Raw genomic sequence first — 20,011 nt, 5'->3', positions numbered from 1 at the left:
ATAAAAGCTGAAATTAATCATTCTCTCTACTACTATTCTGACATGTCACATTCTTAAAATGAAGTGGTGATCCTAACTGACCTAAAACAGGGAATTTTTATACTAGGATTAAATGTCAGGAATTATGAAAAACTGAGTTTTAATGTATTTGGCTAAGGTGTATGTAAACTTCTGACTTCAACTGTACGTGTCATCTCACCACCTACTCTGATTGGTCGTTGCCCGAGAACGGTAAACCGGCATACGTGTCATCACACTCCCTCATCTGATTGGTCTAGTAGGCAGGCCTTATGACTTTGTGGCTGTGGTACACTACTGTTAAAAAGTTTGGGGTCACTTAGAAATGTCCTTGTTTTTGAAAGAAAAGCACATTTTTTGTCCATTAAAATAACATCAAAATCATCAGAAATACAGTGCAGACATTGTTAATGTTGTAAATGACAACATGGAAACGGCTGATTTTTAATGGAATATCTACATAGGCGTACAAAGGCCCATTATCAGCAACCATCACTCCTGTGTTCCAATGGCACATTGTATTAGCTTAATCCAAGTTTATCATTTTAAAAGGGTAATTGATCATTAGAAAACCCTTTCGCAATTATGTTAGCACAGTCAAAAACTGTTGTGCTCTTTAAAGAAGCAGCAGCATCAGCATTTGTGGGTTCGATTACAGGCTCAAAATGGCCAGAAACAAATAACTTTCTTCTGAAACTCGTCAGTCTATTCTTGTTCTGAGAAATTAAAGCTATTCCATGTGAGAAAATGCCAAGAAACTGAAGATCTCATACAACACTGTGTACTACTCCCTTCACAGAGAAAACTGTCTCTAACCAGAATAGAAAGGAGTGGGAGGCCCCGGTGCACAACTGAGCAAAGGGACAAGTACATTAGAGTTTCTAGTTTGAGAAATAGACACATCACAAGTCCTCAACTGTCAGCTTCATTAAATAGTACCTGCAAAACACCAGTCTCAACGTCAACAGTGAAGAGGCGACTCCGGCAAGAAATACTCAGATCGATGGTCTCCACTATGAAACAGGGCCTTATTTCATTGATTCTGAAGCCTGATAAAGACCCTTCTCTCATTGACAATTGGAGACCAATTACTTTATTAAATGTTGATTACAAATTGATTGCTCTGGTTTATGCCAAAAGATTAAAGAAAGGAATAGATACCATTATAAATGAGACTCAAACAGGATTTATGAAAGGCCGTCACATAAGCTCTAACATTCGTTTGGTCTTGGACCTTATAGATTATTCAGATGCAATTGACTCAGATGCGGTTGTCCTATTTCTGGACTTCTGTAAAGCCTTTGACACAATTGAACATGAATTTCTCTTTAGGTCTCTTAAACTTTTTGGATTTGGTGAACATTTTATTAAAGTAATTTGCATGTTTTACAAAGATATAAATAGTTCTGTGCTACTGAACCTTAATATTTCCAAAAGATTTAGTATCAACAGAAGTGTACGACAGGGATGCCCAATTTCGCCATTTTTATTCATTTTGGTTGTGGAACTTCTATCTCTAGATATTCTGAATGATGCAAATTTGTATGGCTTAACCATTTTTAACAAAGAAATCAAAATTTCCCAACTGGCTGATGATACTACTCTTTTCTTAAGAGACAAAGACCAGGTCGCACATGCCCTTAATACTATAACGGCATTTTCTATTGCATCAGGATTAATGCTGAATGTTTCTAAATGTGAAATCTTGTTTATTTGACTCTGATGATAAAGAAATTGAAAATATTCCTGTAAAGGACTGTGTAAAATATTTAGGAATACATCTGTCAAAAAACCACTTAGTCAGACAACATTTGAATTTCTCTCCTAAAATTAAGAGAACTAAAAATATATTTAATAATTGGCTACAAAGAGATCTTTCTATACTTGGGAGAGTACTTCTGTCCAAGGCAGAGGGACTGTCTCGTTTTGTGTACCCCTCATTATCGTTATGTGTAAATCCAGCTACTTGTAAAGAGATCAATAAGACCTTTCTTGACTTCATCTGGAAAAATAAGTCTCACAAAAAAATCTGTCCTTTCTAACAAAAGAGCTGAAGGCGGTCTAGAAGTGTTGTATTTTGTTGACATAAATAACACTTTCAAGATAAACTGGCTGAAAAAATGTTTGCTCGATACTGACTCAATATTGTATTTCATTCCAAATAATGTGTTTAATAAATTGGGAGGTCTTCGATTTTTACTGAAATGTAATTATATTCCTGAAAGATTACCTGCTAAATTAGCTAGGTTTCACCAACAAGCTTTAATGGCCTGGAAAATATGTTTCCTGCACAATTTTTCCCCTCATAAAGCTCTTTTGTGGAATAATTCAGAGATTACTGTAAGGAATAAGTCATTGTTCTACCCCAGCTGGCATGAGAGGAATATTGACTTTGTTCTAGATATTTTCGACAACAAGGGTACTATTCTCACATATGAACAATTTATAACAATGAAAGAGTTTCCAATACCTTTCAGAGAGTTTATTTCTGTGATCAAAGCCGTTCCCAGTGGTCTAACTACACTTATGAAAAGTCATCTTAATTTTGGGAATGATCACAAAGTTTATCCAGAACTCAGATTGGAAGGCGTGGGCTTACTTGAGAAATCTTGTTGTAATAAATATATAAGACAAATTCTTCATTCACAAAACCAACTTACACCGAGAGGAAAGTTTTTCTGGAACATGCTTATTCCTGACATTGTCTGGAAAAATGCATGGTTAAGGCCTTACAAATACTGTATACCAAACAAAGTAAAGGAAGTGCACTTCAAAATTTTACATAAGATATATCCATGTAACTCTATGATTTCCAAATTTGTGGCTATTGATGATATCTGCGTTTTCTGTGAAAAAGAAGATGAGAATCTGTCTCACTTGTTCTTTGAATGTAAATTTGTGTCGGAATTTTGGGAAAACCTTGCAAAGTACTTATTTACCATTATGAACACTGCCTATAATTTTAACATAAAAGATATAATATGTTACTATTGCAATGATAACAAAACCACTGAAATTATTGTATTTTTTTTAATTCTTGTTGCCAAATACTTTATACACAAACAAAAATTCCAAAATTCTATACCAAAATTACCAATTTTTCTGATTGAATTTAATTATCTTATTAAAACTCTAACCCTAGTGAATAACAACAAGAATAACACCTTCATGAATCATTATAATAAGATATTTTCAGAGTGAATATAATTGCACTTAAATTGTTTATTTTTTAAATATTTTTTTTATATTTTTTGTATGTTTGAGCATTGTTAATACCTGTGTTTGGTTTGCTAGACATGTTTGATGTAGCAATGTAAGTTGATTTTTGTATTATGAATAAAATACATTTAAAAAAAAATAAAAAAATACTCAGATCATAATTACATCCAGAAAATGTCCCATATCGTTACGATTCTTGTTTTGTCCACAACCCTTACAAAACATGAATTGAATTATTTAAATAATTGTAGCTGAGGCCGATAATTTTTTTATCACTCAGGTTCGAAGATATTAACATTTTATATTCATCCAATGTCTGCCTTGTTTCTGTTTGAAGTGATGACATCATCTCTGATCATGCTTTTCCCTGTGCGCATGTGCTGTTAGTCCGTATAAACCGGATACAACCCGGATATAGGCGGTCCATGAATCGGCGTATGCGTACGTGATTAGATTTTCTTGCAATCAACGGGCGGACATCTTGGATGCGGTATCCAGTTCTTATAATACTTCGATTTACGTGACATATTGATTCATTTTGTTAGCTAGGTAGCTAGCTAAGCTAACTACCCACTACGAATATTAGATTGCAGTAAAATCACATGCCCTACAGTCTTTTTTGAAATCATAACATAGTAATGTCTGGAAGCGCAGGAGAATGGTGTCTTATGGAAAGTGATCCTGGTGTTTTCACAGAATTGATCAAAGGTTTTGGTGAGTGTGCTGTATGCTAACTAGCTAGTCTACTATTACTCGCTAACTCGATTGCCAACAAGCTCTAGCCAAGTCTCTGCAGCATTGGCTATGCACATAAACGATTGGTGTTAGTTTGCAGTCCAGCAAATTTCATGATTCTATTTGCGAACCAGATTCAACACACCCTAGTTATCTGCTACAGCGAACATGCTAGCCAGGTGGCGTCGTTGATTCCATTACGGGATAATTATGAGAGATAATTAGCATGCTACCACGACACTTAGGTGTGTATGTATCGGCGGTTACTAGTTTAGCTAGCTGACCTTTAGAAACTGACAAATCAATTTTACTGCATGCCCTTTGATTGAATATTGTACGCAATATGATCAACTCGATGGATAAACATAGCTTGTTGGTGCAGTTCTCTGCCAATTCAAATGGCAAACTAACGTTAAATGGAGAGTCCTGTCCACTAACTAATGGTTTAACTTATGTCATAGATGGGCAACTTTGATGGAGGTGGGGGCCACAAAAAAACGGAACTCGTCATGAGGCCGCAGTGGGTCTGCATATCCATATCCCCCTGTGACAGCAAAGATACATTTCATTTTTAATGTTAATTTCCTGCAATTCTACACATTTTGCCATTGAGCGGAGAAGATTTTGCAATTTTATAAATAATTTAATGCAATTTTACTCATCTTGCTATAGGGCGGAGGCAAATGTTTCTAGTTTTTAATGACAACTGATGATCAATGGGCCCCACCCCGGTCGGTAATTCATTCAACCTTGCTTACTACAAGTTTAGACTGGTAAATTAGCTGGCCGCTAGACAATCTAAAAAAACATTTGCTGACTTTAGTGACTGCTGATGCACAACCAAATTTCGAAATTGCACCTTGTGTATTCTGTTATAAAACCCTCAACAGTAAGTTGAGACCATGACTGATAAAACATTTTGGTGTTCTTGGACCTACAAAAGAGGGGCCATTTTGCCCATCCCAAAAGAGGGGCCAGTTTGCCCTTCCCTGGTTTATGTAATTATGTAGTAGTTAACCCAGCTTTCTCCTTTCTACTAACCCAGGTTGTAAAGGAGCTCAGGTGGAAGAAATATGGAGTATGGAACCAGAGAACTTTGAAAACCTCAAGTAAGCCATGGCCCATGCCCTAATCTCTTTACTTCTAAATGCTTTACTTTTATAAGTTCATAGTATTGCAGTGGTACTAGGTTTCTCTTTCTTCCTTCAAGACCAGTTCATGGGTTGATCTTCCTGTTCAAGTGGCAACCAGGTGAGGAGCCAGGAGGATCTATCGTTCAGGATTCAAGGCTTGACAACATCTTCTTTGCCAAGCAGGTACATGGTTTGGTTTTACATCTGTATTCATTGTATGTATTGTATAGTTAGAACATATCCAGATTGCTCTCTGAAGTATTCTCAGAAGTCTCTTGTTTTTCTTCCTGGCACAGATTCTGCTGATAGCGGCTATTTCGAAGAGTCTACCTGTGCATTATTATTGTGATGTGGTTGTTTTTTTAAACTTCAAGTTCAATGTGTTTACTAAGTCTGCTCTGGATAAGAATGTCTGCTTAATGACTAAAATGTAAAATTACAGGATCTCATTTGATGTCTGTCTCTCCTGTGTGTGTGTGTGCAGGTTGGCATTTATTGAGATGACTCATGTACTGGAGGCAGCTCTGGAGAGTGGTCACTAGCTGGCACAGCCGCAAAGTTATAAAGAACGATTTTTAAACCTAACCTTAACCACACTGCTAAGCCTAATGCCAAACCTTAAGTTTAATACCAAAAAGCACATTTTTGTTTTCATGAATTTTTACAATCTAGCCAATATTGTCTTTGCAGCTGGCCCATTCAGTGGAAACTTCTCAGTTCTTCCTCTAGGGAAAGACGCATGACAATCAATGTAAATAACCTGCTGTCAACCTGCTATGTGTGCTGTTTCAGGTGATAAACAATGCATGTGCTACCCAGGCCATTGTGAGCGTGCTGCTGAACTGTACCCACTCTGACATGCTGTTGGGAGAGACACTCACAGAGTTCAGAGAGTTTTCACTCAGCTTTGATGCAGCTGTAAGTTGATTCTGATTATTGGGGCAGTGTTTAGTTTTTGCAAGCCTTTTTTTTTCTCAGTCTGTGTTTTTTGTCCTTGAGATGTGCATAACACCTAGCCTGGTTGACGTGACCCACGTGGTACACAGCGAAGAAGAGCTGTGACATACTGGTCTGGACAGGAGGCAATTTGTTGGTATAATATTTGCCCAGACATTGAGAGACTTTCGATTTGGTTCTCTCTAAAGTTCTGAGGGGTCTGAGAACTCGTGTTTGGATTTGAAAATGCAACAGTTGTAAGGGAAGGGGGCGTCGCTCGGGAAATGTGTGTGGCTGTATATGTATTTTATTGAGTGAGCGAAACAGAGGAGAACCATCCACAGTAAAATCCCAGCCATCTTCATTATTGATGCATCATGCAGACATTAAACAGACCCCGAAGTCAGGAGACTACATAAAACTCACACTGATGATATTCTCTCTTCTATAAAGATGAAAGGTCTGGCTCTCAGCAACTCTGAAGTTATTCGACAAGTTCACAACAGCTTTGCCAGGTGAGTTGACTTTTCATTTCAGCGGGATAGTTTATCACTGCTAACGTCACTAGATTAATCGAAGGCTTGGCTCTAAGTAGACAAACTGTCATTTTTGATTGAATGTTTTTCATAAGACATTACCCACAGAGCTGAAAATGAAGAGAATAAAGGCTTTGGTTTTAATACCATGTTAGTTTATCTGCTAATGAGAGCTAAAACTGTTATATTTATTGTGTTTCATTGTTTTCAGACAGCAGATGTTTGAGTTTGACGCCAAGTCTTCAACAAAGGATGAGGATGCGTTCCATTTTGTGAGCTACGTCCCTGTCAACGGCAGGCTCTATGAGCTGGACGGCCTACGTGAAGGACCCATCGACCTCGGTACGCACATACCGGTCATATATTTAGCTTGATAGAGATATAAAGTTGCTGTTTTGTACTACATATAATTTTACTACAGTTTAAATGTTTGTAGTGTTTCATAGTAGCAGTTTTAGTTAGCTTCGTGAATTTGAAATAAGCTGCTGTTTCAGATTCTTTTAAGTTTTATATCCTTTTAGCTTTTAAGTGTTTTATTTAAATTTTTTCTAGTGAATTGTGACTGTGTGGCCAGTAGTGCAGTTAATCTCGTCTTGAACCTGACACATTCTTCAGAAACACCCTTGATGATTATCTACACCAGGGTTCCCCAACTGGTGTGTTTTTATTTTATTGTTGGACATAAAATACTTGAAAAACACAAGCAAATCAGCTCCAAATGATTTTAATTTTGGAATCTGTTCCAAAGTTTTCCTACACATAATATACAGTTTATTTAACTAGGCAAGTCAGTTAAGAACAAATTCTTATTTACAATGACGGCCTAGGAACAGTCTGAACTGTTCAGGTGCAGAACGACAGATTTTTACCATGTCAACTCGGGGATTTGATCTAGCAACCTTTCGGTTACTGGCCCAACACTCTAACCACTAGGCTACCTGCCACCCCAACATCGTATACAAATTTAAGCAAGGTTTGAAATTATGTTTTAGTCAAATATGATATCTGTTTGGGCTTCTTGCAGTCAATTTGCAGTCTACAAATGATTTGTCATTATGTTCTGGCCCCCTGACCATCCGCTCAAGAAAAATCATCCCGTGGGTAAATCTAGTTGATGATTGATTTCTGATCTACACTTTATGCTTGTTTTGTGTTTCAGGTGTATGCAACCAGGACGATTGGATCAACGCAGTTCGGCCAGTGATTGAGAAAAGAATACAGAAGTAAATATTTTTTCGCAAGTAAATATACCATGGTAAATAAGTGTCATATATGGTTGCTGTTTGTTGCTCATTGTGCTACGCAACTTCTAACTGACTCAATTATCAGAAAATAATATATAAAACAACTGCATCTTCCATCCCTGGTATCAGGTACAGTGAGGGAGAGATCCGCTTCAACCTGATGGCCATTGTGTCCGACAGGAAGATGATTTACGAGAGGAAGATAGCCGAACTACAGATCCAGCTAACAGAGGTAAGTGGGGTTGCAGTTATTCATGGTGCAGCCCTCAGGCCAGGACTATACAATTACCTGCCATCAAGGCCATGAATAGACTTCCACCCATGTCACTGCCATTGATCAAGTCCTTTAAAATGTCTGCTTATGATGAAAGAAACATCTACCCTATCTGTGTTAAGTAATGTTAGTGTCATCCCAGAATTTCCGTTAGCCGGTTATTGCCTGCTTTTTGCTGATATAAATACATAAAAACCGACGTTATAATAATTTGGATGAGATAAATATCCTCTGAATCAAATTATCTATGCACGGGGAGGTTGTATTTCATTCGTGTCATTTGTCTGCTATGCCTGTCTTGTCTTGAATTTGCGCTCTCACTGACAAACTTGCAACATTGTATCATGGTAGCGCCCGCAAAGTTTCCCGGCACAAGTGAGTCTGTGACAGACATGGCTGTATGCAAGCAGGGGACAAATGTTCAGGTATTTTGTGACGTTTTGCTAGATTTATCTCCCTTAAAGACAATTTACAGAAATGTCCACCAAGGAGGAGTATTTAGATGAAGTGATATTGCTTCCTTCTCTTCCTCTAGTCTAAAGCCTGGTTGAGCAGCTAGCTTAAAAATGCCCAAAACAGTACAAATCAAGCTAGCTGGTTAACTAGCAACTGTATACAGGATGAAGGCACATACAAGTGGAAATATAAATTTTATACAGAAACGGAGGATTTTTACAAGCCAGATGGACAGAGGGAGACGTGCATTGTTCTAGGAGCTACCATTCACTTCGTCGGCTAACAATCTTTCTTGCATAATAACTACAGTCTCTTCCATGTGGTTACAGTGGGCAGTGGGCACTCCTCAAAACACATTACCCTACACGTGGTGGTATTCAGATGGGTTTCTATTTGATATGGCTGATAAATCTCGCATTTGTCCGGCAAACTAAAATCTGGTTTGACATTTGACCGAATTGAAATTCTGTCTCACCCTTTCTCCAGGAAGAGCCAATGGACACAGACCAGAGCAGCACCCTCCTCAGCTCCCTCCAATCAGAAATCGCAAAGTATCAGCTGCTGATCGATGAGGAGAATCAGAAGCTCCAACGATACAAGGTGTGCTCGCTGACCGTGGGTCTATAACCGTCAGATAATATGGGCATTTTAGAAGATATGCAGTCATTTCAATACTATATTATAATGCTTGATGTTTTTCTTGAACATTGTGTGTGTGTGTGTACATATTTTTTGTTGTAGATCGAAAACATCCGACGAAAGCACAACTACCTACCCTTCATCATGGAACTACTGAAGACACTGGCAGAATACCAGCAGTTGATACCATTGGTGGAAAAGGTGAGGAACAGCTGAGGCCAGGAACGTGATTTTGGTGTATAATATTATTTTATGTTATGATATTTGAATGCACAATTTTGAGTTCTGTACCAGGGGAACAAAACTGAACAAGAACACTTTTTTTTGAGAAATGGAACCGTGAATGAAACAGTACCTTTTATTTTCAAATCAAGTTTATTGGTTGCATAAAAAGATTTGCAGGTATTATAGCAGGTGCAGCGAAATGCTTATGTTACTAGTTCCAACAGTGCAACAGAATGTCTAGCAAATACAAATCAAATCAAGAAATGCCTGAACGATAAATTATAAATATATGGTGTGTATAGACAGTAAATAATTTGGAATGCAAAATTGTATGCACAGTAGTAGGTATATTAAGATGACCTACATTGAGAATACAGTATATGCATACATACACAGTAAGTTAACAACAGTATGTGAAGTGACCAGTGTTCAATGTCTCTATATATATATATATATACAGTGGGGAGAACAAGTATTTGATACACTGCCGATTTTGCAGGTTTTCCTACTTACAAAGCATGTAGAGAGACGGAATCTAAAACAAAAATCCAGAAAATCACATTGTATGATTTTTAAGTAATTCATTTGCATTTTATTGCATGACATAAGTATTTGATCACCTACCAACCAGTAAGAATTCCGGCTCTCACAGACCTGTTAGTTTTTCTTTAAGAAGCCCTCCTGTTCTCCACTCATTACCTGTATTAACTGCACCTGTTTGAACTCGTTACCTGTATAAAAGACACCTGTCCACACGCTCAATCAAACAGACTCCAACCTCTCCACAATGGCCAAGACCAGAGAGCTGTGTAAGGACATCAGGGATAAAATTGTAGACCTGCACAAGGCTGGGATGGGCTACGGGACAATAGGCAAGCAGCTTGGTGAGAAGGCAACAACTGTTGGCGCAATTATTAGAAAATGGAAGAAGTTCAAGATGACGGTCAATCACCCTCGGTCTGGGGCTCCATGCAAGATCTCACCTCGTGGGGCATCAATGATCATGAGGAAGGTGAGGGATCAGCCCAGAACTACACGGCAGGACCTGGTCAATGACCTGAAGAGAGCTGGGACCACAGTCTCATAGAAAACCATTAGTAACACACTACGCCGTCATGGATTAAAATCCTGCAGCGCACGCAAGGTCCCCCTGCTCAAGCCAGCGCATGTCCAGGCCCGTCTGAAGTTTGCCAATGACCATCTGGATGATCCAGAGGAGGAATGGGAGAAGGTCATGTGGTCTGATGAGACAAAAATATAACTTTTTGGTCTAAACTCCACTCGCTGTGTTTGGAGGAAGAAGAAGGATGAGTACAACCCCAAGAACCCATCCCAAACGTGAAGCATGGAGGTGGAAACATCATTCTTTGGGGCTGCTTTTCTGCAAAGGGGACAGGACGACTGCACCGTATTGAGGGGAGGATGGATGGGGCCATGTATCGCGAGATCTTGGCCAACAACCTCCTTCCCTCAGTAAGAGCATTGAAGATGGGTCGTGGCTGGGTCTTCCAGCATGACAACGACCCGAAACACACAGCCAGGGCAACTAAGGAGTGGCTCCGTAAGAAGCATCTCAAGGTCCTGGAGTGGTCTAGCCAGTCTCCAGACCTGAATCCAATAGAAAATCTTTGGAGGGAGCTGAAATTCCGTATTGCCCAGCGACAGCCCCGAAACCTGAAGGATCTGGAGAAGGTCTGTATGGAGGAGTGGGCCAAAATCCCTGCTGCAGTGTGTGCAAACCTGGTCAAGAACTACAGGAAACGTATGATCTCTGTAATTGCAAACAAAGGTTTCTGTACCAAATATTAAGTTCTGCTTTTCTGATGTATCAAATACTTATGTCATGCAATAAAATGCAAAGGAATTACTTAAAAATCATACAATGTGATTTTCTGGATTTTTGTTTTAGATTCCGTCTCTCACAGTTGAAGTGTACCTATGATAAAAATTACAGACCTCTACATGCTTTGTAAGTAGGAAAACCTGCAAAATCGGCAGTGTATCAAATACTTGTTCTCCCCACTGTATATATATATGGGGCATTAGTCTCAAACTTAATCATGACATGCCAGCAACAAACACTGACACTACACATCCAAGTATAGCTGATCAAATTATGAAATACAAGCATTGTAATTTTGAATTCTGTGAAGTGGTTGTGGAAGCGGTGAAAAATAAGTTGTCTATGTTGGCTTGTATTTGTTGATAGACAACTTATTTTTCACAACTTGGATGGAGAATTACTGAGGATAATGGCAGATGATATTGCCACTCCTATTTGCCATATCTTCAATCTAAGCCTACTAGAAAGTGTGTGTCCTCAGGCCTGGAGGGAAGCAAAAGTCATTCTGCTACCCAAGAATAGTAAAGCCCCCTTAACTGGCTCAAATAGCTGACCAATCAGCCTGCTACCAACCCTTAGTAAAAATGTGGGAAATAATTGTGTTTGACCAGATACAATGCTAGTTTACTTTAAACAGACATTCAGCAAGCTTATAGGGAAGGACATTCAACAAGCAGGGCACTTACACAAATGACTGACTGGCTAAGAGAGATTGATGCTAAAAATATTGTGGGGAGTGTTTTGTTAGGATTCAGTGCAGCTTTTTACATTATCGACCATAGTCTGCTGCTTGAAAACCTTATGCGTTATGGATTTACACCCCCTGCTATATTGTGGATAAAGAGTTACCTGTCTACCAGAACAGTGTGTTCTTTAATGAAAGCCTCCAACATAATCCAGGTAGAATCAGGAATTCCCCATAGCCACTGTCTAGGCCCTTTATTTTTTTCAAACATTACTAATGACATGCCACTGGCTTTGAGTATAGCCAGAGTGTCTATGTATGCGGATGACTCGGCACTATACATATCAGCTACTACAGTGGCTGAAATGACTGCCACACTTAACAAGAAGCTGCAGTTAGTTTCAGAATGGGTGCCAAGGAATAAGTTAGTCCTAAATATTTCAAAATCTTAAAGCATTGTATTTGGGACAAATCATTCACTAAACCTCAACTAAATTTTGTAATGAATAATGTGGAAATTGAGCAAGTAGAGGTGACTAAACTGCTTGGAGTAACCCTGGATTGTAAACTGTCATGGTCAAAACCATGTAAATACCATTGGAGGCTCCTCAGAGGTGGAAGGGAAGGACCATCCTCAGTGAATTTCATAAGTTAAATTCTAAAACATTCGAAGTTGTCCTTTTTTAGATAAAACTATAATAAATATAATCACTTCACCAAATGACTGATTTATAACACACTATTTTGCAAATGTCTACAGTAGCCTCAACAGTACTCTGTAGGGTAGCACCATGGTGTAGCCGGACGACACCTAGCTTCCATCCTTCCCTGGGTACATTGACTTCAATACAAAACCTAGGAGGCTCACGGTTCTCACCCCCTTCATAGACTTACACAGTAATTATGACAGGCTGGAGGACGTCCTCCGGAAGTTCTCCAGCCTATCGGAGCTCTACAGCATGAACTGACATGTTGTCCGCCCAATCAAAGGATCAGATAATTAATCTAGTACTGAAAGCATGAGCTACAGCTAGCTAGCACTGCACTGTATACAACGTGGTGTTTAGTTGACTTGGAGAGAGACAATAGTTTAACAGTTTTGAAATTTTTTAATTCTTCCAAAATGAAGGAGAAGCAAGATACATTTATATTTCTAATTTGTTTTGTTTCACTTACCTAGCAAATGTAGATAGCATCCCTCTGTTTGAGTAGGCTAAACTAGCTATGTTAGCTAGCTGGCTATCTAACACAACACTGGAACTCTTCCAAGTCAAGGTAAGCTTTTGGTATTACTAATTTATTGCCACCGGGGCCTACCGGTATAACTACTTACTGACTGTGCACTAATGTTACTCCATGATTGTAGAGGGTTTACTAACACGTTCTATGGTGACAACGATATAGGCTGTTTGTAGAGGTTTGGCTTGGAATTCTTTGTTGTTGCCTGGTCCCATACAGCTGATTTGTTGTGCACTGAAGTCAACAAGGGAAGAAAAGGAATACAACGTGGCTGTTATGAGAGTGAACTCTGTTTTTAAGTGTGATCAGGGGTGTATTCATTCGGCCAATTTCTGATAAATGTTTCTTAAACGGAACAAAATGGGGATAAACATACCTGAATTTGTCCAATAGAAACTATTGTTTGCAACTGTTGGACTGATGATTACACCCTATATCAGCTAGATGCAGGCAAGAATGTGCAAGGCGGTATTGAATGTCACTGTCTCACTTCAAATTTGTCTCTCGACCTGTGTGTAAACTTTACGTTTGAAGCTTTCAAAGGCTAGGTTGTAGCAACCTCATGATGGGTATAGGGAAAATTTTATTATCATTTAGTAGCCTAAATCTATCGCTGTTGCATTGAACTGGGTGTATGGAATATGAATGGCTGTTATCCAGTATGCTGTAATAGATATAAGGCTATGCTCGTGAATTATTTATTTTTTTGTCCGCCCTCGTCTTTAAACCGCACTGACCGCCACTGGTTGATACAACAGTAGCTAGGATGGGGAGACGTCAGTCCATAATAAAGCTTCTTAACAACAATATCAACAAGACGGGTCCAACAGGCCCTAGTTTTCTCACCAGGATTACTGTTCAATCGTGTGGTCAGGTGCCACAGAGGGACATCTGAAAATTACAATTGGCTCAGAACAGGGCAGCACGGCTGGCCTTTAAATGTACACGGCGATTTAACAATAATAATATGCATGTAAATCTCTCATGGCTCAAAGTGGAGGAGAGATTGACATAATCACTACTTGTTTTTTTAAGAAGTGTTGACATGCTGAATGCACCAAGGTGTCTGTTTTTAAACTACTAGCACACAGCTCGGACACTCATGCATACCCCACAAGACATGCCACCAGAGGTTTCTTTACAATCCCCAAGTCAAGAACAGACTATGGGAGGCACACAGTACTACATAGAGCCATGACTACATGGAACTCTATTCCACATCAAATTATTTTATTTGTCACAACAGGTGACAAACAGGAATACAACAGGTGTAGACCTTACAGTGAAATGTTTACTTTCAAGCCCTTAAACAACAATGCAGTTTTAAGAAAAAAAGTGTTAAGTAATAAAAATAACATAATTAAAGAGCAGCAGTAAAATAACAGTATCGAAGCAATATACAGGGGGTACCAGTACAGAGTCAATGTGCGCGGGCACAGGTTAGTCGAGGTAATTGAGGTAATATGTAGGTTGAGTTATTAAAGTAACTATGCATAGATAATAACCAGATTAGCAGCAGCGTAAAAGAGGGGGTGGGGGACAACAATGCACATAGTCTGGGTAGCTTGCACACACAGCTGTTAAGAAGCCTTTTGGACCTACACTTGTCGTGAGGTAGCAGAGAGTACAGTCTATGACTAGGGTGGCTGGAGTCTGACAATTTTTAGGGCCTTCCTCTGATACCGTCTGGTATAGAGGTCCTGGATGGCAGGAAGCTTGTCCCCAGTGATGTCCTGGGCCATATGTACTACTCTCTGTAGTGCCTTGCGGTCGGAGGCCGAGCAGTTCCCATACCCGGCAGTGATGTAACCAGTCAGGATGCACTCTGGTGCAGCTGTAGATCTTTTTGAGGATCTGAGGACCCATGCAAAATCTTTTCAGTTTCCTTAGGGGAAATAGGCTTTGTCGTGCCTGTCTTAGTGTTTGGACCAGGATAGTTTGATGTGGACACCAAGGAACTTGAAGCTCTCAACCTGCTCCACTACAGCCCCGTCGATGAGAATGGGGCTGTGCTTGGTCCTCCTTTTCCTGTAGTCCACAACCATCTCCTTTGTCTTGATCACGTTGAGGGAGAGGTTGTTATCCTGGCTAGAGGTCGACCGATTAATCGGAATGGCCGATTTAAATAGGGCCGTTTCAAGTTTTCATAACATTCGGAAATCGGTATTTTTGGATATCGATTTAGCCTGCTTTTTTTTTTACACCTTCATTTGACTAGGCAAGTCAGTTAAGAACACTTTTATTTTCAATGACGGCCTAGGAACGGTGGGTTAACTGCCTTGTTCAGGGGCAGAACGACAGATTTTTACCTTGTCAGCTCAGGGATTCAATCTTGCAACCTTACGGTTAACTAGTCCAACGCTCTAACCACCTGCCTCACGAGGAGCCCGCCTGTGACTCAAATGCAGTAAGAAGCCAAGGTAAGTTGCTAGCTAGCATTAAACTTATCTTATAAAAAAACAATCAATCAATCATAATCACTAGTTATAACTACACATGGTTGATGATATTACTAGTTTATCTAGCGTGTCCTGCGTTGCATATAATCGATGCGGTGCGCATTCGCGAAAAAGGACTGTCGTTGCTCCAACGTGTACCTAACCATAAACATCAATGCCTTTCTTAAAATTAATACACAAGTATATATTTTTAAACCTGCATATTTAGCTAAAATAAATCCAGGTAAGCAGGCAATATTAACCAGGTGAAATTGTGTCACTTCTCTTGCGTTCATTGCACCTAGAGTCAGGGTATATGCAACAGTTTGGGCCACCTAGCTCTTTGCGAACTAATTTGCCAGAAATTTACATAATTATGACATAACATTAAAGGTTGTGCAATGTAACAGGAATATTTAGACTTATGAATGCCACCCGTTAGATAAAATACGGAACGGTTCCGTATTTCACTGAAAGAATAAACGTTTTGTTTTCGAGATGATAGTTTCCGGATTCGACCATATTATTGACCTAAGGCTCGTATTTCTGTGTGTTATAATTAAGTCTATGATTTGATAGAGCAGTCTGACTGAGCGATGGTAGGCACCAGCAGGCTCGTAAGCATTCATTCAAACAGCACTTTTGTGCGTTTTGCCAGCAGCTCTTCGCAATGCTTCAAGCATTGCGCTGTTTATGACTTCAAGCCTATCAACTCCCAAGATTAGGCTGGTGTAACCGATGTGAAATGGCTAGCTAGTTAGCAGGGTGCGTGCTAATAGCGTTTCAAACGTCACTCTCTCTGAGACTTGGAGTAGTTGTTCCCCTTGCTCTGCATGGGTAACGCTGCTTCGAGGGTGCCTGTTGTCGGTGTTCCAGGTTCAAGATCAGGTAGGAGCGAGGAGAGGGATGGAAGCTATACTGTTACACTGGCAATACTAAAGTGGCTATAAGAACATCCAATAGTCAAAGGTATATGAAATACAAATTGTATAGAGAGAAATAGTCCTATAACTACAACCTAAAACTTCTTACCTGGGAATATTGAAGATTCATGTTAGAAGGAACCACCAGCTTTCTTATGTTCTACGCAAGGAACTTAAATGTTAGCTTTCTTACATGGCACACATACTTTTAATTTCTTCTCCAACACTTTGTTTTTGCATTATTTAACATGTTTCATTATTTATTTGAAGCAAAATTGATTTTATTGATGTATTATATTAAGTTAAAATACGTTTTCATTCAGTATTGTTGTAATTGTCATTATTACAAATAAATTTTAAAAATCGTCCGATTTTAATTGGTATCGGCTTTTTTGGTCCTCCAATAATCGGTATCGGCGTTGAAAAATCATAATCGGTCGACCTCTAATCCTGGCACCACACGGCCAGGTCTCTGACCTCCCTATAGGCTGTCTCATCATTGTCGTTGATCAGGCCTACCGCTGTTGTGTCGTCAAACTTAATGATGGTGTTGGAGTCATGCCTGGCAATGCAGTTATGGGTGAACAGGGAGTACAGGAGCGGACTGAGCACGCACCCTTGAGGGGCCCCCGTGTTGAAGATCAGCATGGCAGATGTGTTGTTACCTACCCTCACCACCTTGGGGCGGCCCATCGAATTCCAGGATCCAGTTGGAGAGGGAGGTGTTTAGTCCCAGAGTCCATAGCTTAGTGAAGAGCTTTGAGGGCACTATATTGTTGAACGCTGAGCTGTAGTCAATGATCAGGTAACTGATGCAAGTCGTAGAATCCGACTAATAAATACACCTCATGGAACAGCATTGACTGTGAAGAGAAATACACGCACACAGAAGCTTGCACGCACACACACAACACGTATATTGTGGTTTTATACATTTTGTAGCTATGTAGTGGTGTAATTATGTGGCGTTTTGTTTTATGTGTAATGTAAGTGCCTTAATTTGTTTGGACCCCAGGAGGAGTAGCTGCTACCTTGGCGACAGCTAATGGTGATCCCTAATAAATACAAAAGGTGTAGGGCAGAGTACTGGGCAGGTAGCTGGTTAGTGATGGCTGTTCAACAGTCTGATGGCCTGGTGATAGAAGCTGTTTCTCAGTGTCTTGTTCCTGGCTCTGATGCACCTTTACCTTCTCTCTCTGCTAGCAGAGTGATCAGACATTTGATCGGGTGGCTGAGGTCCTTAATGATCTTCTTGGGCTTCCTTTAACACCGGGTATTAGGGGCCATGCCTAATTTCTTCAGCTGCCTGAGGTTGAAGAGGCGCTGTTGCTCTACCTTCACCACAGTGTCTGTGTGGTGGGACCATTTCAGGCCGTCAGTGATGTGCACGTCAAGGAACTTGAAGCTTTTGACCATATCCACTGCGGCGCTGTCTGTAGATGGGGGGGGGGGGGTGTGCTCCCTCTATATCCTGTAGTCAACATTCGGCTCCTTTGTTTTGTTGAGGGAGAGGTTATTTTCATGGCACCACTCCAGTCTTGAGAACTGGTAATGTAATTTTTAGTTCCAAAAATATTGCTAATGTCTTGTTTGTAATTTGGTGACATTATATTGCTTGTAGTAGTCTAAACACTTTCCAATTCACTCCATGATGTTCAGCGCTTCATGCCAATCCCCCTCAATGTCCACTCCTCGCTCTCACCCCACCCATGAAATTTCAGTCGCATCTTGCGCCTGTGCTTTTCTCACCAATCAAATATCTAAACGACTATCTTACCTGTTTCACAGCGAGCTTCTCTGTGCTAATTGGTGGAGTGCATTTTAATATGAAAAAAAATATGAACCTTTTGTGGTTCGAACCGGTTCAGAATGTTTTTTTTCCTGCCATGGTCAGAACACCGTAACGGTAAATAATTACCTTTCAAACCCCTGTTCTGAACCAATTTGAGTGTAGTTCTTGATATACAACTGATTCCCACTAGAGGGTAGTATTAACCTATCATAGACACCTGCTCACTGGCGCTAAACTATTTCATGTATTTGTGTGTTCTGCTCCCCAGGCAAAAGAGAAGCAGAGTGCCAAAAAAGTCCAGGAAGCAAAGTGACCCCACAAACACACGCACTTGTCAGTCATCTTATTCATGTGAAAGGCCATGGACCCTCTCCCCACAATTGTATCCTGTGACCCCCGCCAGACACGAGCACAGGCGGTGGGACAGAGAACTGTGTTCACTGTCCCACCCAGGTCTACCCTTCAGCTGTAATGCATGCCTGGAAAGATATGTTTAAATGGGCTTGTCTTATTTTCATAATAAAATGTTTAGATGTTCAAACATGCTGTAGTTTTATTGTTAAATGCATTTCATCATTGTGGCCTACATGGTCAAGTGTGTTGTTTTTTTAATAGTTGTTGGGTAGCCTAGCGGTTAGACCATTGGGCCAGTAACTGAAAAGTTGCTAGTTTGAATCCCTGAACTGACTCGGTCAATCTGCCCTTGAGCAAGACACTTAACCCTAATTGCTCCAGGGTCGCTGTCAATACTGTCTGATCCCTGGCCACGACTTAACCATCGGAGTGTACATGTTTGAAACATGACAAATATAAGCTCCCCCTATCTTTAGATTAACAAGTGCCACTTAGTCTTAAACAGTGGTGTAAAAATACTTTAAATTTGTTTTTGGGGGTATCAGTACTTTACTATTTATATTTTTGACAACTACATTCCCAACGAAAATAATGTAATTTTTACTTCTTACTTACTCCATACATTTTCTCTGACACCCAAAAGTACTTGTTACATTTTGAATGCTTAGCAGGATTGTAAAATGGTCCAATTCATACACTTATCAGGAGAACATCCCTGGTCATCCCTACTGCCTCTGATCTGGCGGACTCACTAAACACATGCTTTATTTGTAAATTATGTCTGACTGGTGGAATGTGACCTTGGCTTTGCGTAAATTAAAAAAACAAGAATTGTGTAGTCTTCATTATTTTACTTTTTGATACTTAAGTATATTTTAGAAATGACATTTACTTTTGATACTTAAGTATATTTAAAACCCAATAGTTTTAGACTTTACTCAAGTATCATTTTACTGGGTGACTTCCACTTACTTTAATAGAAAATGACTGGAGTATCTTTTACTTTTACTCAAGTTTGATAATTGGGTACTTTTTCCACCACTGGTTTTAAATGAGCGTACCACCACACCAAGTTAAAATGCTTTAGATCAGTGGTCGCCAACCGGTCAATCCTCAAGGCCTTCCTAGTCGGTCACCAAACATTTTTGTAGAAAAGTCAACGATGAAGACGTGCCTTTAAAAAAATAAAATAAATTGTGCCTCTTTGTGGATGGTGAACTTGATTCAGAAGCCCTACTAGGTAAGCGAAGTCTGCCTATTTTTAACTATTTTATTAGTCTGAAAGACCAACTGCCTACTTGACTGGGAGATTAGTGGCTAAA

The 20,011-nt window shown here is 39.7% G+C and overlaps 1 protein-coding gene across 1 annotated transcript; it reads left to right on the top strand.

Annotated features, from left to right (window-relative positions):
- The first annotated feature begins 3,662 nt into the window (after positions 1-3,662).
- Positions 3,663-19,523, top strand: LOC139578620 (ubiquitin carboxyl-terminal hydrolase isozyme L5). The gene is made up of 11 exons (XM_071406467.1): positions 3,663-3,951; positions 5,018-5,081; positions 5,183-5,288; positions 5,898-6,023; positions 6,495-6,556; positions 6,789-6,919; positions 7,737-7,800; positions 7,951-8,053; positions 9,038-9,151; positions 9,293-9,391; positions 18,604-19,523. Exons 1-11 carry the CDS (start codon positions 3,876-3,878, stop codon positions 18,646-18,648), a joined length of 990 nt encoding a protein of 329 aa, XP_071262568.1. The 5' UTR covers positions 3,663-3,875; the 3' UTR covers positions 18,649-19,523.
- Positions 19,524-20,011: the final 488 nt, after the last annotated feature.

The sequence above is a fragment of the Salvelinus alpinus genome, chromosome 6 (genome assembly GCF_045679555.1).
Source record: "Salvelinus alpinus chromosome 6, SLU_Salpinus.1, whole genome shotgun sequence".
Taxonomy (NCBI): domain Eukaryota; kingdom Metazoa; phylum Chordata; class Actinopteri; order Salmoniformes; family Salmonidae; genus Salvelinus; species Salvelinus alpinus.
Note: the sequence above shows the minus strand (reverse complement) of the source record. Positions and strands in the feature narration are given on the sequence as shown.

Coding starts and splice junctions, on each gene's coding strand:
- LOC139578620 (XM_071406467.1), top strand. CDS start 3,876: ATGTCTGGAAGCGCAGGAGAATGGTGTCTTATGGAAAGTGATCCTGGT. Junction 6,557..6,788: donor GTTCACAACAGCTTTGCCAG/GTGAGTTGACTT, acceptor CATTGTTTTCAG/ACAGCAGATGTTTGAGTTTG. Junction 9,392..18,603: donor TGATACCATTGGTGGAAAAG/GTGAGGAACAGC, acceptor TCTGCTCCCCAG/GCAAAAGAGAAGCAGAGTGC.